Source organism: Lontra canadensis, unplaced genomic scaffold (genome assembly GCF_010015895.1).
Source record: "Lontra canadensis isolate GAN:19392208 unplaced genomic scaffold, GSC_riverotter_1.0 scaffold56, whole genome shotgun sequence".
NCBI lineage: Eukaryota > Metazoa > Chordata > Mammalia > Carnivora > Mustelidae > Lontra > Lontra canadensis.
In genome coordinates this window covers 6,766,034-6,793,937 of record NW_022631050.1, presented here as the reverse complement: position 1 = coordinate 6,793,937, position 27,904 = coordinate 6,766,034, and the positions used below count along the sequence as shown (strand labels likewise).

The window sequence follows — 27,904 nt, the reverse complement described above, 5'->3', positions numbered from 1 at the left end:
GGAATGTACTTAAATATTAGTACAGTACTACATTTATAGTATTTTTTAAATAAATAAATACATACACACACATACATACATATACACACACACATGTATTAAGGATGTAAGCCCCAGTTGTTATTGCTGGGATATAGGGTTAAATTTGGAGAACAATGAGTAAGAGTACTACAGAGCAAGTGGCTGTTGTCAATCCAAGACTCTGGAGTATTCAATCATATATATATCACTTGCTACCTCTTACTCCAACATCAGAGCACCTGCATTGCAAGGGCTTTATCACCGATCCCAAGCAACACAATGGCTACCATTTCCATGCTTTTAACCTCAGCTGCGTTCTTCTCTGTCCTCTCTGCCTTTGTATCTTCTGTTTCCTGTTTCTCTCAAGGATTTTGCCTTTTTCTATAAATGAACTGTCCTTTTACAAAACCAATTAGTTATCCCTTCAGCCAAACATTTATTGAGCAGCTACCATGCATAATCCAAAAATAAATGCAAAACAGATTTGGGTTTCAAAAACCCTCATCTATTAAAGGAGAGAAGACATAAACACAAACAACTGTAACATGCCATAGGAAAAGAGGTCAAGAAAAACTCCATGATGTTCAGAAACAGGGGAAATTCTACTTCTCCTTGTCTTGGTTGCTTTCAGTGTTACTAAATGCTTCAGTGCTGCTTTGTCACAAAAGACATTTATGTAACTAACCTAGATGCAGGCACATAAACTCCAGATGCTTACAGACTTTAAAAAGCATATGTATGGATAAGAGAGGTCTGCACAGCTAAGCAACCTAATGTGTACATGATTAAAATCTACAAGATCAGATTTTAGACTTCCCTAGTTACAGTCCTTTACCTTTTATGCTTCTGAACATGGGCCTGACAGCATACAAAAACCAAAGTTCACATTGTATTTGTAAATGAAATCTGTTACCTAAGCTGGCTTATTTTTCTCAGACCTGTACGGAGAATGCCAAGACTCAAATCGTAATGCTTTTCCCTTAGAGGCCTGAAAGAAAATAAACCAACAGCTCTGTTTCTAAACATAGTGCAAACCTTGGTGCTTTCACAGCTGGCGCCTTGAACCTCAGGAAACTCCCAACAAAGTGTGACAGAGCAATGTCAGTGGACTAAACAAAAGGTAAAAAAGCCTTTTTAAATCTCTGTATGATTTTTCCAGCAGGATACTGCTGCCAACCTCTGGTCTAGAACCACATGGGTTTACTCTTTCTGCTGTTCTATTAGGTGTCAACCCAACGTGCAGCTGAATATTACCAAGGTAGCCAGCCCATCTCCAGTTCTAACCTGCAAAGCACCCGATGGGGTTAGTCAAAGAAAACTTCAGTTTCAAGGATTCTGTTTATAAAGAAATGTGCTTAAAAATACACAAACATAATAAAAAGTATTAGACAAGGAAAAAAACCCAAGTATTACCTTAATATGCAATATTGCTGTTCCTGGAGGATGAGCATCTGTTATTGATCGTAGAAGTTTTCCGCTGGCCAAATCCCACATCGTGATCTAGAAGACAACTCAATGCTTCAAACACCAAACTATTGCTCTTTTTTGGACTTAAGTATCCTGCCTTGTGGAGAAATAAGCCATCCCTGGTCTATAAACATTGCAGGCAAAAAACATTTAAGTTGAAACGTAACCAAAGGTCGCAGCTTCGTTAAAGCATAGGGCCTTTATCCCATCTTCCTCATCTTCCCTTCATCCTGCCCAACCTACTTGTCCTTTCGGATTTTAAACATTGTCCTTATACCAAGAAGTAAAAAATTTCTTCATTGAGTAAATCTCTTTAGCAATGGTAAAAATTATAAGAAAGGCTCACTGCCAAACCAACTAGTGATGTATAAGTCACACGAGAAAAGCCAAAACTTATTGCCAGTTTCAGAAGTAGAAAGCAATTCTAAGAGTTATCCAGGAACACAGTAATGAGAATAGGGAAAGCAGAATATAGTATATTTAAAAAGCAGCAACAATTACCTATGCTACTATAAGGAATTAAATTTTGATGTAACAGCCTGGTTGGTTTATAAAAGCTATTTATTTACCTAGACTCATAAATTAAGATATTAAAAATCACAAATTCTGGCTCAGTTGCTAACAATTATTAAAAAACGAATAAAAGACCGAGCAATCTCAGGTTAGCTCTACAGACATGTCACTGCAATTTTTGGTCTTTGAGATACTGATCTAGAAATATTTTTTTTAATTACTCAGACTGGGCAAATTTAATGCAAGTTTATTTTCATATCCAGATACTCACGCACAGAACTCAATGCAGTGAATTCCCAAATATCAACAAATGGACCATAATAGCTGCGTTTGCATTTCACCCAAACAATTGCTTACTACATACTTAGTGCCCTCACCTGTCCCACCCATGCTTTTCTCCTAGCTCCAGTGTTATCCCACTTCCATTTTTTTCCTCCAGATTTCTATTTAAATTCTAGTTAGTTAACATATAGTATAATACAGTTTTCAGGAATAGTATTTAATGATTCATCACTTACCTGTAACACCCAGTGCTCATCATAACAAGTGCCCTCCTTAATACCAACCATCCGTTTAGCCCATCCCCCACCTACCTCCCCTCCAGCAGCCCTCAGTTTGTTCTTTATTGTTAAGAGTCTCTTAAGGGTGCCTCGGTGGCTCAGTCGATTGGGTGTCTGACTCTTGGGTTAGGCTCAGATCATGGTCTTGGGGTCATGGGATCAAGCCCCCCATCAGGCCCCATGCTCATCACAGAGTCTGCTTGTCCTTCTCCCCTGTTCCTCCCTGCTCATGTGCTAATAAATAAAATATTTTCAAAAATGGTCTCTTATGGTTTGCTTCCCTTTTTCCCCTTCCCATATGTTCATGTTTTGTTTCTTAAATTCCACATATGAATGAAATCATATGGTATCTGTCTTTGACTTATTTCACTTAGAATATACTGTAGCTCCATCGATGTAGTTGCAAATGGCAAGATTTCATACTTTCTGATGGTTGAGTAATATTCCTCTGTGCGTGTGTGTGTGTGTGTGTGTGTGTGTACACATACACCCCACATCTTCTTTAACCATTCATCAATCAGTGGACATTTGGGCTATCTCCATTATTTGGCTATTGTTAATAATGCTACTATAAGGCACCTGGGTGGCTCAGCGGGTTAAGCCTCTGCCTTCAGCTCAGGTCATGATCTCAGGGTCCTGGGATCAAGCCCTGCATCGGGCTCTCTGCTCAGCAGGGAGCCTATTTCCCCTCTCTCTCTGCCTGCTTCTCTGCCTGCTTGCACTCTCTCTCTCAGTCAAATAAATAAAGTAAATCCTTAAAAAACAAAATAATAATGCTACTATAAACATTGGGGTACATCAACCCCTTCGAATCAGTATTTTTGTGTCCTTTGCATAAGTACCTACTATTGCAATTGCTGGATCATAGTATAGCTCTATTTTTAACTTTTTGAGGAACCTCCATCCTGTTTTCCAGAGTGGCTGCATCAGACTGCATTCCCATCAACATGTAAGAGGATTTGCCTTTCTCCACATCCTCACCACATCTGTGGTTTCCTTGTGTTGTTAATTTTAGCCATTTTGACAGGTGCCAGGTAGTAGAGAGATACTAGGCTTTTTAAAATTGATTTTAACATTGTCTTACGGATAAAATGAAGTTCACACTTACCTGTCCTTTAGCAAAGCCACAAAGAAGTCTTGAGCAGTCATTGTTGATACTGAGGGCAGAGATGGCTCCATACTGACCTCCAACACTAGTACTACCCAGACAGAGTCTCAAAGCTTGATTCTGATCTAAAGAAAGCGAATTTGTAAAATCAGGTGGAAGAAATGAAAGGAGTGGAAAAATATGTATTTAGTATCAGCTTGTTTTCAAAGACTTGGGAGGTAGCAAAAATCAAAAGAATCAAAGGATGAAGTTCTATTCATATGTATTTATTGAGCATGTAGTAGATGCGGGGCATTGAATTATATACTAAGGATGAAGAAAAAAAAACAAGATCTACAAGGAAGCATAATATAGAAGCTGTTAATGATAAGTAAAAAAAATCCGTAAATATTTATCTCTTCGAACAAATGATCTTTCATCTGTCTCATTCTAAACCTGTATTTCTTGCTGTTTTCTGTATGCAAGGTAACAGAGAATATCACTTTTTAAAGCAGCTTTAAAATTTCAAAAATCAAAATTTATTAATTCAGAATTTGGCTGAATTTACATTTATATTATCCACAAAGTAAAGGTTTCCTAGACAAATTAACAGTACAAACAAAATTACAGAGTAAATATTTAAACTACTTAAGAAAATTATTTCAGTCGTCAACATTTGATATGCTAAAAGCAAACAGTTCAAATCTCAACAAGATTAAGTTATTTAAGGGTAAGGATCTTGCCTTAATCAATTCCGATTTTCTCAAGGAAGCATTCAATTATTTATTAAAACTTATTATCTAATAATTAAAAGAAATTCCTCTAGGGCTTCTCCTAGGAAATGCTTATTTTGGGTGCAGTTCATTATTGTACCCACTTGAAAACAATGAAATAAAAAATTCAAGTATAAGAAGGCATGCCTACAAAAATTAACTGTTTGGGGGAAAGAAAGTCACCATATCTGCACAATCTGGAGTTCTCTGAACTCACCCAGCAATTGTTTGTCCTTCCCTTAACTACTTACATGCTATTCTTTGGTGGTAGGTATGTCTCACTTCCACTATTAGACTATGTCCTTTCTAAGGGCTAAGATCATAAGTGAACTAACACTCCTGAAATACCAAGCCTGGTGCCTTGCACCCAGGAGGCATCTGACAATCATCTGAATAGCTTCCACATTTGCTTCTAGTTAGTTAACATATAGTATAAGGGTAAATCTATAAGAGTAAACCTAGTTATCAGAAAGAACCTAAAGACATTCATTCTCAGATCTAGGGAATAATACTATGTAGAACTTCTGCCCCTCCAAAGGGAATATTTGTAAGAATATTTTTCTGTGTTCATAAACTGTCTTTAGGCAACAACGTTCGGTATACACAGACACACACACCACTACCTTAGGTCATATATGGAGGCAACAGATGGAATCAAAGTAAGTTAAGAGGCCAAGGACAGAAATTCCATAACAGCCTCACAAAGAAGCCCTGTGAATCTGGGCCACCTGCCTTCCAGGCACAGAATAGTGTCTGAATAGCACCTGCTGGGATCTTTTGTAATCTGTGCTTTGAGATCCAAACTGTATGCAGTTCTCATCTACCCATACTTATGGACACTCACTACTGCTTTCAGATCTAACAAAGTTCAGACTTTGCATTTTTAAGTATTCTTATACTCAAGGAGAGTAAGAACAGGAGAATGAGGGAATATGATAAAGAATAAGGGTAAGTAAGATTAAGGGAGGAAATAAAGAAAAGAGAGGAAGAAAAACTTCTAGATTAAAAACCCAAACAGGATTCTGCTTTCCTATGGGCCCTGTGTACTAAAAACTAGCTGCAACACGGGGGACCAAATTATCAAGCTTGGTCATTCCTGAAATACGTAGGAGGTTTACATCCCTCGGGACTGCATTAATAAAAACACTCTCAACTTCTTCCCTTGATTTTTACAATGTATTCGTTATCTTTATAATGTCCCTTTATATGGTAAGCATGGCAGTGAGGTGTTGGGACAGTGTATAAAATATACTCTGGTTTTAACTCCACAAAGATATTTGTCAATTCTTACTGCTGTCTTTTTACATATTATTTACATTCTATATTTATAGTACTGTAGTAACAAACCTGCCATCATGCAATTTAGACTAAATTCAGAAAATGCAGAATTTCTGTGTAAAGAAGAAACCAGAATCTTATGAGAGAGGCTTCTTCTGCTGGGGTAACTAAACATTCCATATCCCAGATTATTCTGGACACTTCTGGAAAAGGGCATTTGGTAAAAATAAAAATAAACCTCTTCAAAACACTTGAATTATAAAGTTATATGGAAAGAACAGAAGGACCTGAATAGAAGCAAGAGTGGTTTAAAAAAAAAAAAAAAAATCAGAGCTCTCCATACTGTACTCCTCCAAGGGGCTCTTGAATGCCTTAATATTTAAGGAAAAATTCTGTTTTCCCCTACACTCAAAGTCCGCTTTATCTATTGTTGGGAGAAACCATCAAATTAGCAGTACATCTAATTTCATTTACAGAGTCACATAAAATCACATGTGGTTGGCATTGTCAACTTAGTTTAAAAAAAAAAAATTGGAGTATGTCCTTATAAAGCAAATAACCCTAGGCAAGAAATATGAAATGAGACTATCAGTTTTCATATAAACTTCACAGAGTTGGCACAGAGCTTAAGTAAGAAAATGCCTATGAAAAATGTGAAAACTATCAAATGTTACAAAAATGCAAGGAATTATTATTAATGATAATAAATAGCTTATCAACTAAGACAACTTGAACCCTAGTTATTGCAAACACTGCAATGAATTATACCTATTTCTTTTATTCATCTATCTATCAAAGTATACTTTGCTTAGGGCAGATCTCAGCATATTCTGGGCTTAAAAATCATGTGCTAAATAGGAAAGAAAAGCCACAAGTAATGTATAAATCTGTAATAGCCATAAAATCTAAATCTGAACATACTTCAAGAGAATTTCTGCTCTTTTCATATACCAAAATTGACCCAATCCTCTACTTCTTCATCCCTAATTTGTTTTAACTAGTTCCCAAAGGCCTTCAAAGAAGGAAATAACTAGATCCTAGAAGAAATCAAACTTAATCGTGTGTATAGAGCTCTTCTATTGCCAGCATTCATCATTCTTCAATACTACTTTTTACCCTTTGTGCATATTAAAATATTCTCTAAGACCAAAAGAAAAGAAGAAAAGACGTAGTAGAAAACACTTTTCATTAAAGATCATAAAACAGTAGAAGCACTTTACCTGACCTCCACCTAACAAACACACAGAATTAAAGTCCTCATCTCCTCTGTAAAGCTCACTGACGGAAGCCCAGGACACAGTGAATTCCCATGGCTAACTGGCTGTCATCTAGAATGCCAACACTTATAGCAAGCTAGCTGTGTTCATTTCTAAACCTGCTCATGCCACTGTAACGTTACTGGACTTTAAAAACTTAATTAAACAGTAGGTGAACTGATGGAATAGAGTGAAAAATAAAGAGCTATTGTTCCCATGAAAACTAAACGAATGCTCATGAAAAACTTGGTAAAGGTCTTTCTTTGAAAACCTGTCATGAAATAAGATGTGGACAAGATAACTGTCAAAGATTGAAGAGTTGTTTGGTAAGAAATTACAATTTCATCCTCCTCAATTGATTCCCAGGTGCCTAAGCTTCTTTTTTTCTTTTAATTAAAAGTGCAAATTTTGGGGCGCCTGGGTGGCTCAGTGGGTTAAGCCTCTGCCTTCAGCTCAGGTCATGATCTCAGGGTCCTGGGATCGAGCCCCGCATCGGGCTCTCTGCTCAGAAGGGAGCCTGCTTCCTCCTCTCTCTCTGCCTACATGCGATTTCTGTCAAATATATAATCTTTAAAAATATAAAAAATAAAAGAGCAAATTTTATGTGACTCATTAATGATGCAGTTTATTCCAAAAAAGGAGCTGCTGACCTCCAACTGGCAGATACAAACAAAGAAAAGGCTTTGGACTGTATCAAAAGATTAAGGAGAAAATATTTGTATATTTTCAATCAAAAATAAAACACTGAAAGTATGCATGTATTTATAATTTTTAACATTCCCTGCTTTAACCAGTTTCACTTAGCTTTTTTTTTTAGTAAGCATTTCATAAGAAGGCATCAACTGTAACTGACAGCATTCTCTTTCAACACTAAAAAGGTCAAAAGAAAAAACAGTCACTCATGCAAACCAAAATTACTATACCTTTTCCTTTGAATCCATGGAGAAAAGATCAAAAGAAAGAGAAAAGCAAGAAATCAGTTCAAAAGTTCAGAAAAAAGACAGGTAAAATTTTAAAAATGTAAGTGACAACCTTTAGTTATCTCTGGGAATGATACTAAGTGTGATTAACCAATTTGTGATTATATATTGATTATGGGAAAGAGAAAATGCATAATATTCAAATCATACAGCACAGTAAGTAAATCAAGTCCAGAAGTTTGACAGAAACAAAAACAACTTCAAAAAGATAATCTACTAAAGTATACTAACAACCCCCCAAAAAAGCAAACTAAGGTCCTTGGAATAGGGACACATCTTTATGAATTTGAATTTTGAGATCCTGTGTAATAGGATAAAAATAGGATATGTAATAAATATCACATACCTATAGTCCATTAAAATAGGCAACATACATCACCTTTAAGAAGCTTACAATGATCACCATTTTAATGACCCAGGCCTCTATTCCAAAAAGAACCTGATGTTACTTAAACAAATATAATTCTTCTTCCTGCTACACTTTTCCTATGATCAACAAAGATATTTAAATGAGATCAGATTTAACCCAGACTTCTAATCTAGACACTTCATAGTAGCATCACTCTGCCATTTGTTATTGTCATGGCAAATTTTAACCCATTTGTTAAAACTCACTGTCCAAATAATCAGATTCCCACAAAAATATTAAGTAAAAGTTACTAACTGCATGATTAAAAACTCAAAGCAAAACCAGACTATTATGATTCTTTCTCAAAATGTTCACTTTGGCATGCTTCCTTTTCCATGAGACTGTAATGAAAGATTACCATTTCATATCTACAACAAAGCTGTTGAGACCTAAAAAAATTAAGAGGCAGGGCCAAGGAAATTAAGAAGACAGTAGCAAAAGACAATGTACTCTTCTCCTCTATTGGGTTTTTATTTTTAAAGTATTCATTTAATTTGTTGCAGTAGCTCTACATGGTTTGATTATAAACAGATACATATTCTTATAACCCTGTGGTAAGGAAGGGATGTTAAAAGAGGACGGAGTTGAGGAAAAGTGAACACTGGTAAGTGGGAACAAAAAATCAATGTGCATTCTGTGGAGAGAGAAACATATACATTATACTCAATTCTCATTCATCTTAATTCTTTTCTTCATATATCTTGGAATTTGCCTCCTTTTCTCTGAGGACAGAATTACTGAGAATGGTGAAAATACTGAATCCTAATCTAGGATTCAGTATTTCTTGATTCTGAACTTGGCTCTATGTATCTCTCTTAATCTCTCTAGTTCTGTCACCTCATATGTAAAATAAGGAGACTAAACTAAAGGTCCTTCTAAGATCATTTTCCCAAATCCTTTCAATCTAACACCAATTATGCCTCCCCAGGAAAATAAGCATTCTTACACCTGATAGGAGAGCAGGCTGGTAAAACTTCCTGGAAGCAATTAGGTTATATAAGAAGTGTCTGAAATGTTCCTAATTAATTAAATTATGAAACCTGGAAAAAATAAAAATAAAAAATAAAATGTTCATACCCTGACTTTAAGAATCTCACCTTTGGGAATTTGTTCTAAAGAAGTAATCATGTGCACAAAAATGCAGTTACAAAGATGTTCATTGCTGTACTGTTTGTCTAGAAACAACCCAAATGTCTCTGTGTAGGAAATGGTTAAGTAAATTATGGTGAGTCCATTTAAAAGAATATTATGTAGCCATTAAAAATGGTGTTACAGGGTGCCTGGGTGGCTCAGTAGGTTGGGTTTCTGCCTTCAGCTCAGGTCATGATCTCAGGATCCTGGGATTGAGTCCTGCATCCGGCTCTCTGCTTGGCAGGGAGCCTGCTTCCTCCTCTCTCTCTCTGCCTGCCTCTCTGCCTACTTGTGATCTCTGTCAAATAAATAAATAAAATCTTAAAAAAAAAATGGTGTTACAGATGAATATATAATTACATGCAAAGATGTTCATTATGAGGAAAAAGCTGGTTAGAAATTACCATGATTCCATTTTGGGTGTGTACATATATACACACATGTACAAAAAAAGATTAGAGGGCCATACAGAAATGTTAGGGATTATTCCTGGAAAGTAGAGTTTGTCATACTGTATCTTCAACCTTTTGTTCATAGAAATTTTCTACTATGAACACGTATCCATTATGAAATAAGAAAAAAGTTATTATTCAAAGAATCAATTCTAAAGTTCTCTCAAGAGAATTATATTTTGTGTTCATTCTTCCCACTCCCAAAAAATAAAACTCTATTATTTAAATCAATCACCTCTGAAAAGTTTAGGTATTAAAATCACATGATAATTAAGATTTTTAGCATATTTATAAGGAAGAATTCAAACTGTTCAAAAACAAGAGAAAATAACCAGTTCTTCACTCATATGGTAAATAATGATTCAAGGCCAACAGAGATCAAATTGTTGTACTGTAGTACTGTGTATTAAAATGTTCCCACGTAATCCTCATACAATACGCTGTAGATTCCATACTAAAATACAATGTTATTAGGAATTCCATTTAAGAGAGATGCAAAAGACTGAAGATGCAGAACATTAAAAATGACAGAAAAATATTATCTGATTGTTTAAAAAAAACAAAACAGAAGATGATGTGCTCATAGTACTGAATTCAAAAGTAAAGCAAAGAGTAAGGAAACTTGGGCCAGTTGGTCTCACGTAGGGAAAAAAAAGAGAAAATACTTAAGACTATCATCTACCATACAAATGAATGTTAAGTTTTCTTCTCAATCAATAAAGGAATGTGATTATTGGCTAGAAATTTTTCAGGTTAGAAGGATTTACAATGTAAATGAAAAAAGAACTTATTGTCAGTTTGAGTTATGAAAAATTACTGAGAAAGCCTGTCAGTCTCTTTTCCTGAAGATCTTTTAGAATACCTGCTAGGATATGATTTAGAATAAAAAATCACCAACACCACAAACTGAGGCAAACGAGGACAACCCAAGGTCCCTTTCAACTTTATATTCTTTCTGTCCAGGTCTGCAAAGTCAAAGATATGATATGATAACTTACAAATTCATGAAGAAGAAAAACTTGCAATGAGCAACAAAATGAACTTGGGTCAACTAATTTTAACTACAAAACTACTGACTGGGGCGCGGGCGGTTCAATTCGTTAAGCATCAGCCTCCAGCTCTGATCATGATCTCAGGACTCATGACCCCAGGGTCCTGGGATGGAGTCCTATATCAGGCTCTTTGCTCAGCAGGTGGCCTGCTTCTTCCTCTGCCTGCGGCTCACCCTGCTTCTGGGCATGCACAAGCCCACGCTCGCACTCTGACAATAAATAAACTGCTGACTGCTACTTTTCAAACTTTTCTGATTTTTTTTTTTTACAAGAAAACAGAGTTTACAATTAAACTATTAAAAGATATAAAATCCAAAAGGATACTTAATATCTACAATATGGAAAGTACTTAGAAAATTTACCAAATATTAAAGCCAATCCATGAGATGTACCCACAGCTATCAGACTGGATACTGCCTGAGAACAAAAGGGAAGATTACATTTCGAAATATCACATCAAGGATCTTGAAACAATCCAAGTTGAATTTGTTGGTCTTCTTTCCTTTAGGCACCAGATGACATACCAACTATTATAAATAAGGAGAATTTCATCTAGGAGGCGAAACGGAAATGAAACTCAGGACGTTTTATTTCTGGGAATCCCTCTAAATTTACTCCAAGGATAACAATATCAAAATATCATATGTTCAACATTATAGGCAAAAACACACCACTTAGCTTCCTCTAAAGCAATTTAAAAAAGAAAAAAAATTTCAGGAGTCCAGACAAAGTAAGAGGCACTTTGCTACCCAACCAAGAGCCAGCTATGAGGTGTGGGAAAGGGGTGAGAAAGCCCTTCAGCTTATTCATAGGAGCCAAAAGGCACCAGAAATATTCAAAATTCAGCCCACTTCCTCAACAATTGACTAACTAATAAGAAAGCTACAGGACACAGCTGGAAGTGTTCAAGAAAAGAAGGAATTAGCGTGCTTTCAATATCCCCCAGTTCTCTATAATCGCGCCACAGATTTACTATTTGGCAGGCTTGGCAAGGGAGTTCAGGACTATTAAATGTACTATTTACCACAAAGTGATTTCACCAAATGCTGTTTTCCACTCCCTTATAACCAAAGGGAGGCCAAATCACAGAAGGAGCAAATTTACTTGGGCATGGGAGGACCACATATAAATAATCCTGGAAAAGGCTAATCATTATTCCATTATATGCTTCTCAAACAAAAGCCTAAGGAATAATAATACATAGAAAGGAAGAGAACATTCAATATATAAAAATTTTAAACTTGACTACTGGCAGTAAATGACCTACAAATTTATTATCATAATAATTTATGCAATAACTTTGAACATTAGAAGAATAAATCTAAGAAAACCTAATCAAATTGAAAGCTTACCTTTAAAGGATTATTTAAAGTGTACTTACAATTGCTGTAGGCAAGCCAGCATCCACTTTGTCCTAAGCAAAATTAAAAGAGTATTTGAAAGATATTCTCATTTTTAAACAGAAAATGATGTAAGCCCCTCTTTTTACATATACTTTAATCCAAATCAATCCAGACAAGAGATGGAACCTTCATTTTTGCCCCCAACTAAGAGAAACCACAAAAGTTGTATATAAACAACAAAATACAAAGAGCATGAGAGTGGATTATTTTACTAACTGTAACAAATGCTTTAGGAAAGATACTGATTATAAATGAAAACAAAGAAAAAGAGAGGAAAGAAGTTCCATTTTCAATAATGTGAATAAACCCTAAGCACTACAGGTTAAAATGATAACAGTACATGAAGATTTTAGAAAAGGGAAACACGCTACAATATTCTTCCTCTAAGCTTCCTACCCAGCAGATTATCCAATAAACCCTCAATTAAACCCAAGTAGGGTGTATTCAGTCAGTTCTTAAGCATAAGAAAATAAATTAACTCTATACAGTAACGTATGACCTTGGAAAAGTCACCTAACCCTCTGGTTATTAGTTTCCTCCTCTGTTAAAGGAAATAGCAAATACTGCCCTATATACCTCAATGAGTTGTCCTGAGGATCACATTAAATGTAAAGTATCATATAAACATAAAGGTATCTATGTGATACTTTTATAGCTTTAAATAATAAGAGCTGACAATGATCAGCACTGTAGTAGCAAAGAGCTTTCACATACATATATTACCCTATTTGCTTCTCAAACTGCAAGGGACAGATAAGACATGTATTATTCTGACTTTCTAGATTAAGAAAACAAGTTTTAAAGAGCATAACTGACTTGCCCAAGGTTATTCAAGAAGTGGCAGAACTACGTCTCAAACCCAGCTTCAGTTCCCAAGCCAGGCCCTTTAATTAATATCACTCCTACATTTCTTTTCTGTCTGTCCTTGCCAATGTGGTCAATTAGTCATCAGAATCTCTCAGAAGGCAGAATGGATTTTATACAATTTTATGGAGCTTCCTGGGAGCTAACTCAAGAAAATTACTCCAGAGCACAGGAATATAAGGAAGAACAATGCCAAGGCTGTTATATTCAATGTTCTGGAGAGCAGGATATACCCAACCTTGTATGGACATGTGTGTGTCAAGTACACCTAACATGCCTGACAATTAAGATGCATGCAATAAAATGAATGATTGATCTGTGTCCTGGATAGGGAAAAAGAATGAGAGAGCAGATGAAGAACATAAAGTAAATTCGAAATGGAATCTGAATAATGAAATCAGAAAGTCAGCTTGCTTTAAAGTTAAAAACAGAATTCATTGTTTATACACCACTGAAAAGAAATAAAAGATTAAAAAAAAAAGTTAAAAATAAACAAACCCCCCAAAAATTAAAAATATAAAAAATAACAACAACAACAACAACAAAAAAATGAGATGTGGAAAGCATTTTAGAGATCACAGAATTTTAGTACTGGTGTTGCAACATCTTCGAGTAGTGATTCTCGAAAGCCAGGCTACATTAAAATCATTGAGGATACCTGCTAAAATGCAGATCCCTATGCTATACTAGGAAAGATGCCAATTCAGTAGGTCTGGGTGGTGCCCAGGAATCTGCATTTTAATCAGCATGCCGGGAGCTTCTTATATGTTGGACACATTCTGGAACACTGTGCTAAGGTATCTCTATTATCTTGGGTGATCATCAAAGTAATAGATAGCCTTTAAAATGATTTTGCATTAGTTTAAAATACAGTCATCTGTCATAGTACTTTCATCTGTGAATGAGCTGTGAACTTCATTCACAACTCCAAAAGCTTCATCTCTCCTACGTGTTCTTCATGCATGGGCTGCAAAGCCGTGATGAGTGAGGCCCCAGGCAACCCTAATAACATAACCATCATTATCCACATGGCTGAAGGTATTATTCAACAACTATTTAGGAGAGATACCCCAAAATATAACTAGCTTTACATGTTAATAAACCAACCGTCACAGAAGTGCATACAATTTAAACTGAGCTGGTAATCCAAAAGTAGGAAGGCAGTGTCTGAGCACTGTCACAGGAAAAGCAGGTTTCATTTTAACAGACCAAAGGAGCTCAGCCATGGCAATGAAATAAGAACAGAATGCAAACACTCTGGGATTTATTAGAATTTTTCCCTCCTCTTCAAGAGGGAGAAGAAACCCTTTTAAATAACAGATTTATCTGATCAATGTTCAGTGTCTGAGTTTTAGTTCAGTCTCCATTATTCAAAATATTTTTAAAACTGCACAGGTGGGTCAAATGACTGTTCTGGTTCATCTTGATCTTGAAAGGAATGAATTTCATCACCTACATAAGGATTAAATTCAGAAAACGTCATGGAAATGTAATCCTCAACAGGTGGTTCCCATTCTAGCAAATCTGAGTTACTCTCCACCTAAAAGAGGAAGGACAATTGCCCAGGTTCCCTCCATGGCTTGACTATCTCTCTATTTAAATTGACTTCATGATATATGAGCTGGGTCAGGGTATACCAATTGCCCACAGAGAACACTTTCTTCCTTTTTTGCTTTGGTTGGTTTGGTTTCTACAACAAAAGCTTTCTCAGATAAACGTGACAATTGCAATGTGATTATGATGTTGTGATGCCACTCCTTTATCAAGCTCTTACCCTTCTGGAAAATTAAAACTGTCCAAACTGAATATGCAAAATACCAATCAAACTCCATGAAAACATTAAAAAAGTCAAAGTTCCTGGGATATGAATATGTCATCATTGTCATCATCATTATTACACATAGGACCTACACAATCAATTCAGAAAACTAAAACTTAAAGACCACATAGAATTAATAGGCTTTGAGGTCAAAGGAAAATTTGATAAAACATACCAGAATCAGCATCTATTGCCTTAATGATCTATTAACCATTTTTGCATCAATTCTGTACTCTAAAAAAATTTTCAAAGACCACAGACATTCTGTTGCAGCCATTACACACTGGCCACATTCACCAATACCACCTCCATTTCACAACAAAGCAGCACAACAGCTGGAGCCAGAAACCACAATTTTGAGTAATTGTTCTGCTATCTCCTAACCCAATGATGTAAGACAAGTTAATATATCACCTCTCTGAGCCTGTCTTCTCATTTGTAAAACGGGATATGGCTTTCCTTACTTTCAAAGTTGTAAGAGTAAATAAAATAAGGTACATGAAAAGGGTTTTGTGAATTACAAGAAAATCACTCAGTTGTAAAAGATTCTGATCAATCATTTCTCCATATGAAAAGACTAAAAAAAAACAAGCACTCTAACTCAACCAAATACACAAGATGGCAACTAAACTGAAAAGGAATTTAAAGAAAAGGCAGATAGTGTTCCTTTTAGGCTTGCTGCCATATTTCATTTAGGCACACCAGAGACTCTGAGCAGACCTTTATTTCATGGCTGCACTAATTTCTACGTCAAGATGTGTAGCCATGTCTTATGAGTCAAAAACAATCACACAAAACCCATGAAAGCCAGATTCTATTTCTTTTTTTAAGCCTCGGGCCAAGAGAAGTGCTGTGCTTTGTTTTATGCTCATTCCTACTTCATTATGCCATTGCAGGTTACAAAGCTGGGGAAGAGAACAAAATACTTACAGCTGCAGACACTATCTGGGCAGAAATTCCCTTCAAAAGTGAATGTCGCATAACTGACCCATGGAGTGAAAAAGAATCAGGTAATTTCTTCTTCCTAAAAAAAAAAAATAAAAGAAAAAAGAAAAAGAAAAGAAGAAAAAAAAGAAAATGTTTAAGAACATAAAAAAATTTTTTTGAAAAACCAGGGTCTCAAAGCTTTGAAAGTCCAAAACACACATAAAAATAAGAAAAATAAGAAAAGTAGAAAACAACACTGACAGTAATTTGTTAGCTCGGTTTGCAAAAGGGTATAAAGATTTCAATGGTCCTACATTACGATGTTGTACTAAACCCACCCTGAACCTCAGAGAAGCACAAGCAGGAAAATGAATAAAGCCACCATTCCTTTTTCACTGATTCACACTACTCCTTACCCACCTTCAACTATAGCAAGACATTCAACTACTCACCAGAAGACTGCCTATCGTGCCCTGCACGTCTGCCTTACCTCTACCTACCTTCTACCCTTGCCCACCTTTCTTGCCCTCCTGTCTTTAACTGCCCTCTCTCATTCTTCCACCAAGCACCTCAAAATCCCCACTCATTATTTTTTCTCTCCTGCTCCTAACAGCTCCTTTCACTTACCCAACTCATCATCATATAAAAAAGGATTTTTAATTTTCTCCCAAACACTGAGCACCTCCTCTCTGTGACTGAAAGTATGCTCTGAGGAGACAAAAATAAGGAAGTCAAGCTTCCTGGTTTCAAGGACCTCGCAGCCTAAATACAGGGATTCATAAGTAACATAATCTTTTTTTTTTTTAAGATTTTATTTATTTGAGAGAGAGAATTAGCAAGAGAGGGAGAGAGAATGCAGAAGAGCAGGGGGAATGGCAGAGGCAGAGGGAAAAGCAGAGTCTCCACTGAGCAGGGAGCCTGACACCACTCAGGGCTTGATTCCAGGACTCCAGGATCATGACCTGAGCTGAATGCAAATGCTTAACTGCCTGAGCCACCCAGGAGCCCCATAAGTAACTTAATCTTAAAAGATAAATGTTAGAAAACAACAACGGATAAAGCACTACAGAGATGAAATAAAGAGTTCAATCCTACTTATTAGGGGGCTATCAGAGACAGCTATAGAAAAGAGATGTCTGACCTGGCCTGGATGGATAATGAGGAGGGTGGCAGGCAACAAAAAGACACAAATAGAAACATGAAGATGTCTATGTGAGGGGAATATAAGTACACAAAAGGCACCGACCACAAGGATGGGTGTGGGGGTGTTTAGAGATTAAGTCAAAATGGTAAGCAGGGTCCAGACTGATGCTATGCAAGAGTTCTGACATTAAAGAAGGCAAAAACAAACAACAACAACAAAAAAACAGACACCATATATATTTTCTTAATTTGAGTACAACTGACACACATTAGTTTCAGGAGTACAACTTAGTGATTTGACAAGTACATACAGTATGTAGTGCTCACCACAAGGGCAGCTACCAGCCTTTCTGTTCCATCACCATTACAATATCACTGACTGGATTCCTTGTGCTGGGACTTGTATTCCTGTGACTTACTCATTAAAAGACATTGTATCTTTGAAGCAGATAGAGACCAGATTGTCAAAATCACTTATCATGGTTCCATACAAATTTTAGATTTTCTACTTTTGTGAAAAATCTCAACTTAAAAAAAATTTTTTTTATTAACATATAATGTATTATTTGTCCCAGGGGTACAGGTCTGTGAATCATCAGGCTTACACATTTCACAGCACTCACCATAGCACAGACCCTCCCCAGTGTCCATAACCCAACCACCCTCTCCCAACCCCCCCAATATGTTGATAAAAGACTGTGTTGCATCTACAGATGGGTTGGAGAGGGGGTATAGCTCAGTGGTAGAGCATTTGACTGCAAATGGCTTGGAGCAGTATGGACATTTTAATAATATTAATCCATGAACATGGGGTATTTTTCCATTTATTTGTGTCCTCAATTTCTTGCAGCAATGTCTTATAATTCCCAGTGTATAGTTCTTTCACTTCTTGGGTTAAATTTATTCATAAGTATTTTACTGTTTTTATACTACTATAAATTGAATTATTTTACTCCTTTTTCAGATATTTCACTGTTGGTGTTTAGAAACACAACTGACCCCAATTAGCCTAAGCAATCTTGAGAAAGAACAAAGCTGGAGGCATCACACTTTCTGATCAAACTCTCTCACAAAGCTGTACTCAACAGTATGAAACAAAAACAAAACAAAAATCAGTATGGTACTGGCATAAAACTGACAGAGACACCAATGGAACAAAATTGAGAGTCCAGAAAAAAACAGCTATATAATATGTTCAACTACTATTTGACAATGAAATCAAAAACACTCAATGGGGAGAGAATATAGTCTCTAATAAATGGTGTTGGGAAAACTAGATAATCACATGCAGATGAAACTGTACCTTTATCTTACACCACTCACAAAAATTATAGGCATTAAATGGATTAAAGACTTATATAAAACCCAAGCCATAAAACTCTTAGAAGAAAACATAGGGGAAAAAGCTCCTTAATGTTGGTCATGGCAATGGATTTTTTGTATAAGTCACCAAAAGCACAATGAACAAAAGCAACTGTAAATAAATGAGACTATATCAAACTAAAAAACTTTTGCACAGCAAAAGAATATCAACAAAATGAAAAGACAACCTATGGGGTAGTAGAAAATAGTTGTCACCAGACAACTGGTTTCAGTTACTTGTTGTCAACCACAATCCAGATGATCCTCCTTCTGAAGTGTTGTCAGAAGGTTAATAGTGTAGCCTAACCCAGTGTCATGCCTATGTCACTCACCTCACTTCATCTCATCACATGGGCATTTCATCATCTCAAGACATTATAAGAAGGGTAGGTATAGTATGATAAAATATGAGAGAGACCATGTTCACATAACTTTTATTAATAAGAGTACATTCTTATAATTGTTCTATTTTATTACTGTTAATCTCTTACTATGTCTAATTTACAAATCATACTTTATTATAGGTATATACAGGAAGAAACATAGTTTATATAGGACTCAGTACTATCTGCAAATTTTAGGCATGCACTGGAGGTCTTGGAATGTATCCCCTGTGGAAAAGGGAGACGACTGTCCAAATAGCAAAAACAAAAAACCAAACAAAACAAAACAAAAAAAATCAAACAATTTGAGTAAACAATAGGCAGAGGATCTGAACAGACATTTTTCCAAAGAAGACATACACATGGCCAACAAGTACATGCAAACTGTTTAGCATCACTAACCATCAGGGAAAAGCAAATCAAAACTGTAGTAAGATACTGCCTATTGCAATGGCTATTATCAAAAAGAGAAGGTGGCTCGGTCAGCTGGGCATCTGTTTTCGGCTCAGGTCATGGTCCTAGGGTCCTGGGTTCGAATCCTGCACTGGACTCCCTGCTCAGCAGGGAGTCTGCTTCTCCCTCTCCCTGCCCACCCTGGCCTGTGCTCAGTCTCACTCACTCTCTCTCTTTCTCATTCTCTCAAATGAATAGGTGAAATCTTAAAAAAAAATTTAAAAAGGCAATAGATCACAATTATTGGTGAGAATGTGGAGAGAAGGGAATCCTTGCACACTGGTGGGTAGGAATGTAAACTGGTGCAGCCACTGTGGAAAACTGTATGGAAGTTTCCCCCAAAATTAAAAACTGAATTACCATATGATCCAACAATCCCACTTCTGGGTAGACAGCCAAAGAAAACAAAATCACTATCTCAAAGAAGTATCAGTGCTGCCATGTTCATTACAGCATTATTCATAATAGCCAAGATATGGAAATAATCTAAGTGTCACCGTCAGACAAATGGGTAAAAATAAGAGGATGGACACACAGACACACAAACACATGCACACACACAGGAGTATTATTCAGTCATGATAAAGAAGGAAATCTTGCCATGTGTAACAACATGAACGGACCTTGAGGGCATTATGCTACATGGAGTTAAGTCACACAGAAAAAAGACAAATATTATATGATCTCACTTACCTGTGGAATTTAAAAAAGACTAACTCATAGAGGCAGAGTAGAACTGTAGTTACTAGGGGCTAAGAAGTGAGGGAAATGTGGAGATGTTGGTCAAAGATACAAACTTCAAGTTGTAAGATGAGTCAGTTCTAGGGATCTAACATTACAGCATGAGGACTATAGCTAACAATAACGTGTTATATACTTGAAAGTTACTAAAAGAGTAGATCTTAAATGTTCTTACCAAAATAGAAAGGGTAATTATGTGAGGTGATGAAGGTGTTAACTAACCCTACTGGGTAATGATTTCACAAATAGTGTATCAAAGAATCACACTTATACCTTATATTTGCCTAATGTTATATATCAGTCATATCTCAATAAAGCTGGGGGGAAAACACATTTATCTATTTGTAGGAGACAGTGATGAACAGGTTAATATATCCAGCAATGGTCCCTATCCCGCAAGAGTTGACAAGCTAAGAAGACAGCACTAATACAGGCAAAATTTAGGAAAGGAAAAATACACGTGACTTTATCAACATTAAAGTTACACATGAATTCAATAATTCCTTCCTCCACTTCGCTTTCCTTTTCATGTGCTCTCCCAGAATTTGGGAGGTGAAAAGCAGCCAAAATGAAGTTACTTAGGGTTAGAAGTCCTTTTCCCAAATCTTTAATCATTTTGTGATTCTCCTCTGAACCCATTCCAAGGCAATGAAGGAATGCTGCAGCTGACCTTAGAGAGTGGGAAGAAGGGGATGGCGAGTGCAGAGACCATAATGGCGGTGAGGCGAACCAAACTCTGTGTTTCTACCACAGACACCGTGCCAAATTTGACTCATGCTCCCTCCTAGGGCCCTACTGCTTCTGGGGGGGGCCCTCACTGTTATTATGGCTCCCTACTGGAGGTGCAGAGGGCAGTGGTCATGGCATCCACCTGTTTAGCCTCTCCCATCAACAGTGGAAGATCTTTAGGGTCTAACAAGCAAATTATTTCCACCCAAGTGGGCCTTCTACCCCTATGCAGGCCTTCAGCAGACCATACTGTAGCACAGATATTTACATTTTAAATGATCAATACTGCAAGCACATGCAAGTGTGATTTAAGTGAATACTTACCTTTTTAAGTTGGTCCTGTCACCACTATCTGAACTTGCCACAGACGAAGTATCATAGGAGTGAGAATCAATAGTATCAATGTTTAACAATGTAGGATCCTCAAGAACAAAAGACTCCTCTTCATCATCAGTCTACATTGGAAGAAAATGGATCAATAAATTCAGAATTCCAAATGGCCTGTAAGTCAGACAGGCATTACGGGTTTCTCGAAAACACTCTTGTGCTCATTTCTGCTTATTTTTTAAAATCTTTTTTCTATGCATTGTTATTGAATGAATAACATTCAAGACTGAATCTAGATAGATCTGTCTCTACGAAGAGTTCATTCCAAAAATTTCTCCCTTGTACCAGGAAGAAGCAGGAGCAGTTATGCAAATTATTGTTAGCAGCAGAATATTTCTTAAAATTTGAACCTCTACAGATGATTGACTAGTTAACTAACAGCCAGTGGCTAATTAGAAGAAAACAAATACCACCTTACTACAAACAGTACGCCGTGAGAAAATAGGACAAATGGAAGAAAGGCATCCTGGGTTTGAAAGAGCATCTGCAAACACAGTGATTTCATAAAACGTATTTTGCTCCTGGAAAAGGTAGTCCTGGAATATATGAGCAGGAGTCATAGGTGATCCTACAGTTTGGGACCCAAACTGTAAAAAACCTTATATTCCACCATGCCAGGTGACAGCAGGGCCCATGTCCTCCTTGTCGACCACAATATTCCCTAGTGCCCAGTGCTACACCAGACATACAATCAGTATTACTCATTGAATGAAATAGGGTATTATATAGAGTAGACAGTAGGCAGGCAACAAAGATGTTTAAGAAGTAGGCGCACATGACAGGACCCACCTCTTAGAAAGAAAACTGGGGCATCAGGAAGACAGATGAGGACACTGGGGGAGACTGAGACAAGGAAACTATTAAGAACCAGTAAGAAGGTATGGCAATGTCAAGGAAAAAGAGAATAGAGCCTAAGAATTCGGCAGAAGAGGTCAAGAGAAGGAAAAATTAAAGAAACATTACTGGAAAACACAAGGTCCCTGTTTACACTGAAACAGCAGAGGCTGGGAGGTGGGGTGGTAAAGGAGAAATCAAAGAGGACTCCAAGGTTTCTAGCTTGAACAACCAGGCAAATGGTTTCACTAAGAAAGCAGAAGAACGGCAGATAAGGCAGAAGGAGGAGTTTAGCTTTGAACAGGTTGATTCTGAGCAACAGACATTAAAGAAAAATGCTCGGACCATACACTCCTCTTTCGGCTGGACTGCATTCTGCCTTACCATTTCCATCGACACCCATAATGAGAGCAATCTCAACTCATTATCTCCACACTCTCCACCGTTGCTAGCTATTGACTACGGCCTCTGCTGAAGGTACTAGCCAAATCCATGGCCTACCTTCAGTTAGCATGCCCTTGTCCTGACATCATTTAACACTACTGACCATTCCCTACTTCTTGAAACTTTCTCTTCCCTTGGTTTCCTATTCATCTGTGCCCTGCTACACCTCCCAACTTATGAGGCCTCTTCTAGCAGTCATGTTCTCTATTTTCTCCTCAGCCCAACCTCTAACTGATGCTATTCTCTGGGATTATATTCTTAGCTCTCTTCACTTCCAATTTCACACACTTCCTATATGAAGAAGCTAATCCATACCTATAGTTTCAAGTCCAATGTCATGCTAATGATTTCAAAAGCTTTATCTTCAGTATCAACATTTCTCTTGAGGTTTAGGCCCATTTCCAACTGCTTTTCAGATACCTATACACACACACACACACACACACACACACACACACACACACACCTGCTAAGAACAAGATTAGAATTAGCAAGGAGAGATGGTCTCTTGACAGCTGTAGAGTGGAAAAAGGCTGTAGGGAAAAGGGAAAGGAAATAATTCAGAAATTAGAACTGCAGCACCAAGGGCTTAAGCAAGAAGGTCAATCAGAATCTTATCTGATTTTCTTAAGCAGCCTGGGGATGTAATTAAAGACAACAGATCAGTTAAATTAAGCCAGGGTTAAGGGCTTACAGGATACCCGAAAGGAAAAAATGAAGAAGAGAATTAAAGCTTATCAATATGGCTAAATTTAAAATTACTATCTATACAGCAGAGATACCAATTTTCCTGCACTGATATGTAAAATCTACACAACCCTATCAAATTTCAGTGTGTGTCTTTGTGTATGAACTAAAAAGTGATTCTAAAACTTACATGGAAACGCAAAAGACCAAGAATAAGCAAGGCAATCTTGAAGAACAACAACAAGGATCTGAGACTCTTAGATACCAAATGCTGGAATGTGATATTGGGGCAAGTGGAGAAAGACCAATGGAATTAGACCCATATAGACATTATCACCTAATTTAAAACAAAAGTGACACCACAGAAAAGAATATTTTTTCAGTAAATGGTGCTGGCTCATACCTCACACCATCACATACAAAAAATTCCAGATGAATTGCAGATCTAATTTTGAAAGACAGAAAAATAGAAATTTTAAAACAAAATAAGATGGCATCATCATGACCTTGGAATTTTCAAAATATTCTTAAAACAAGACACACAAAAAAACTAACCATAATGGAAAAACAAAATAAGCTGAACTACATTAAGAACTTCTGCTCATCAAAAGAAACCATTAATAGAGTGAAAAAGTGACCCACAGAACGGAAGAAGATATATCTAATAAAGTGCCTATATACATCACATATAAAGACTTCCTACAAATAAATTAAAAAAAAAAAAAAAGTGACAAGAGACATGAAAAGGCAATTCACAAAAGAAACATCCAAATGGCCCAACCCTATGTGAAGGCACCCAACTTCATCAGTTTTCACAGAAATTCAGATTAAAACTATGATGTGATATCATACCTACACACCTATAAGAACTGAATGGATAAACTGAAAAGGAGAAAATTCAAAAGTTGATGAGGTTATAGTTATAAGAATTCCCATATATGGCTGCTGGAAGTCTGTATTATTCTGCACAGTTCAAAAAACCTGTGGCAGTTTCTACTAAGGTTGAACATACCCATATCTGATGAGCTAGCAATTCTACTCCTATTCCTAAAAACAAAACTAAGAGAAATGTGTGTGTGTGTGTGTGTGTGTGTCTGTGTGCGCGCGCGCATGCACCCACGTGTACCTAAAGACGAGAATATCCACAGTAACTTTTCATAGTAGCCAGAAACTGGAAATTATGCAAATGCCCATCAAAAGTAGAATGAATAAATAATGGTATAAAGAATTTTATGTATGGGAATAAACAACTACATACAAAAATATGAATGAATCTAAAAACATGATACTGAGGTAAACAAGTCAGACACACAAAAGCCCATACTCCTTTATGTGTCTCATAATCCCATTTATATGAAGTTCAAAGCAAGAAAGCTAATCAGCGCTAGTAGAAGCTAGGATTGTGATTATCCTGGGCTTAGGTACTAAAGGGGCCGACAAGGAGGTTCTGGGGTGTGAGTAATGTTTTATTTCTTCATCTGGATTCTGGTTGCACAGAGCGTTCAGTTTGTGAAAATTCACCAAGCTACGCACTTGCAATCTGTGCACTTTTTCTCAACATACACTACACTTGAATAAGAAGTTCAAAATAAATTTCTGGCTGCACAGAAGAAATGAAGTGAAGCAGGAACTACCCAGACTGGGAAACAGGAAAGGAACAAGAGACTCGGTCTTGATTAGGTCAAAGAACAGGTTTAAGAAAGTAAGCAAATGGGGAAGCAAAGGGGTGGCTATGGTTAGAGAATGGAATTCCAAAATTAAAAACCTCAGAGGTTGCACAGTTCCAGACAATGACAAGGCCTAGTACCATTGTTTCATGCCCTAAATTCTGTGATTCGGGATGTCTCTGTAATCTCTAACTTTCCAGTCTATAAAACATCTGGGCTGTCCATTTCTTCCCAATCTCTCGACAGGTCAGTATTAACGAACATTATAGAATATATGCACGCACATATTCACACTTTACACTTCTGCCCTTTCCATCATTTTTTTCTTTTTTAAAATCATTTTAATACTTTTTCCCCCAATAATTTTCATAATGTTCTACAACTTAAATTTCATTTTTGCTTTCACTTATCCATCTGCCTAGCTCTTTGGAAATGTGAAGGCTGGCCAATGTCCAGTCCCAACTCTCTCTCAAAGTCAGAGACGGTCATACAGCATTTTATAATGCCAGCATCTAACACTATGAGCCAAATACACGAGGCACCCGAATTACTACTGAGGATGGTATCTGCTCAGAAGTATTTTCTTCTCAGTAAACGACTAGTGACCAAACCAATAGTGACCAGGTCACTATTAGTCATAGAGAAGTAAATTGTGCAAAGATGATTTTTCTTCACTATGAACTAGTTTCATTCATATGAGCATTTTATTTGTCATTTTTTTTGAAGATTTATTTATTTATTTCAGGGATGAGTTGGGGGAAGGGGCAAAGGGAGAGGGAGAATCTCAAGCAGACTCCCCACTGAGCGCAGAGCCCAATGCAGGACTCGATCTCACAACCCTGAGATCATGACCTGAGCTGAAATCAAGACTCGGGGCCTCAACTGACTGAGCCACCCAGGGGCCCTTGGCCATTTTTATACAAATATGTTCAAATATGGCTTTATATACAACCTTCTAAGCTTACTTTTGTTTCACACTTAGTAAAATAACTGAAATGAGGATTAACCAAAATTAATCTCTTCATCTCTAAATGAAAGTTATCTTCTCTATCAGAAAGCAGTAAATAAGCATCATTATAACCAGCTAGTCTTTCATTGACCAAAGCTTTCTGTGTCAAAATTTCAAATGCTACATCTTAACACCAATCATACATTTTTTAAGTTAAAATATTCAAAGTAACAGCAACACCAAATAGATATAAAAATAGAAACTGAAGTCATATAAGAATAATAAAAGATACAGCTACAGAAAAAAGTAGTTTGCATCCTATGATGTGTTGGCTACAATCCCCAAAGTATAGGTGAAAGGGTAATAAAAAGATAATAGACCTAACTCACTCACAGCTATGGGGTCAGTGGGCATTTCTTTTAGGGAATGTCTGCATCATTATCTTTTAGAAAACTATGGATCCAAAATAGATTCATGCATTTAAAAATCTTTCTCGAATTTGAAAATAAAACTTCAAGAGGAGTCTTAAGCAAAAAAGACGGAGTTGAATTGTTATCGGATGTAAGATACATAAAAGTTCCCATACTTCACCAACATGTTACTTCCACAAAGTTCCTTGACAAAGCCTTTCTGACCTACTACTTCAGAAAAGAATAACATTTCAAAACTCCAGGAAACTTTTTAGTAAAGATGGTACTCATAAGATACACTGTAGAGGTTTTTCCTTTACATAGAAAGGCGATGAGGTGCATTTCAAGGTTATATCTGGTATCAGAGGATGAGCTATTTGAGTATCACTGGTAGAGATTATTACTGAAACATAATATAAACCTTAGAAGTGATGTGAATCTAATATTTCACTTGCTTACTAAAATGTTTTCTCAAATCTACAAAGTATGAGGCATTTTACGGGGCATATACATGAACAAGGCACGGCTTCTGCCCTTGAGAAGTTCATAGTCTAGATTACTGGCTGTCCAACAGAACTTTCTCCAACAATGGAAATACTCTGCATCTGTGCTGTCCACTATAGTAGCCACTAGCCACGTTCCAACCGAGCACTTAAAATGTACCTGTACAGGGACACCTGGGTGGCTCAGTCCATTAGGTGTCTGGCTTCAGCTTAGGTCATGATCCCAGGGTTCTGGGATCAAGTCCCACATTGGGCTCCTTGCTCAGCGGGACACCTGCTCCTCCCTCTGCCTGCCACTCCCCCTGCTTGTATGCGCTCTCTCTCTCTGACAAATAAATTTTTTAAAAAGATTTTTATTTATTTATCTGTCACAGAGAGAGAGCACAAGCATGCAAGCAGGCAGAGGCAGAGAGAGAAGCAGGCTCCCGCTGAGCGGAGGGCCCGATGTGGGACTCGATCCCAGGACAATGGGATCATGACCCGAGCCGAAGGCAGTGGCCCAACCGACTGAGCCACCCAGGCATCCCAAATAAATAAATTAAAAAAAAAAAAAAAAAGTACCTGTACACCCGAGAGACTGAATTTTTAATTTTTACTTAACTATTACTAATTTAAATTTCAATCACCACATGTGACTAATGACTCCCATACTGGACAGTGAAGATCTAGATATACACTATAATCAACCCAAAAGCATTAAAATCAATTCGGTAGGGGCACCTGGGTGGCTCAGTGGGTTAAAGCCTCTGCCTTCGGCTCAGGTCATGATCCCAGGGTCCTGGGATCAAGTCCCACATTGGGCTCTCTGCTCAGCAGGGAGCCTGCTTCCTCCTCTCTCTCTGCCTGCCTCTCTGCCTACTTGTGATCTCCGTCTGTCAAATAAATAAATAAAATCTTTAAAAAAAATCAATTCCTTAAAATGACCATGGCCATTAATATATACTTACCTCATTAAGTATGCTTTCCAGTGTCGGAGGAGTATCAACTTGAGGAATATCAAACTCCTTGTCATCAATCTAAATAGAAAAAAGAAATGAATGTTCATATAATGCTGCTTTCCCTCTTAGAATCGTGAGGGTGTTTAAATTTATTAGAACAATTACCAATTATGAGACAAACATATCACCAAACTGATCATGCAGAGAGCCAACTCAATGATCCATGGTAGTAAGGACCAGGTCAAAAGACTACAGAATGGTTTTCTATCCCATCCACATATT

At 37.0% G+C, this 27,904-nt stretch overlaps 1 protein-coding gene across 5 annotated transcripts in view; it reads right to left on the bottom strand.

The window, feature by feature from the left end:
* Positions 1-27,904, bottom strand: part of VPS8 (VPS8 subunit of CORVET complex) — a 247,168-nt gene that overhangs the window by 207,054 nt on the left and 12,210 nt on the right. For 4 of the 5 annotated variants that reach the window (XM_032875548.1, XM_032875549.1, XM_032875550.1 and 1 more), the window contains 8 exons: positions 27,632-27,700; positions 21,128-21,258; positions 15,996-16,089; positions 12,361-12,393; positions 11,342-11,396; positions 7,879-7,884; positions 3,670-3,794; positions 1,435-1,521 (listed from right to left, as the gene is read on the bottom strand). In XM_032875548.1, the coding sequence (XP_032731439.1) occupies positions 1,435-1,521; positions 3,670-3,794; positions 7,879-7,884; positions 11,342-11,396; positions 12,361-12,393; positions 15,996-16,089; positions 21,128-21,258; positions 27,632-27,700 (600 nt within the window). The remainder of the gene's footprint in view (positions 1-1,434; positions 1,522-3,669; positions 3,795-7,878; positions 7,885-11,341; positions 11,397-12,360; positions 12,394-15,995; positions 16,090-21,127; positions 21,259-27,631; positions 27,701-27,904) is intronic. The other variant, XM_032875551.1, reaches the window with a different exon arrangement.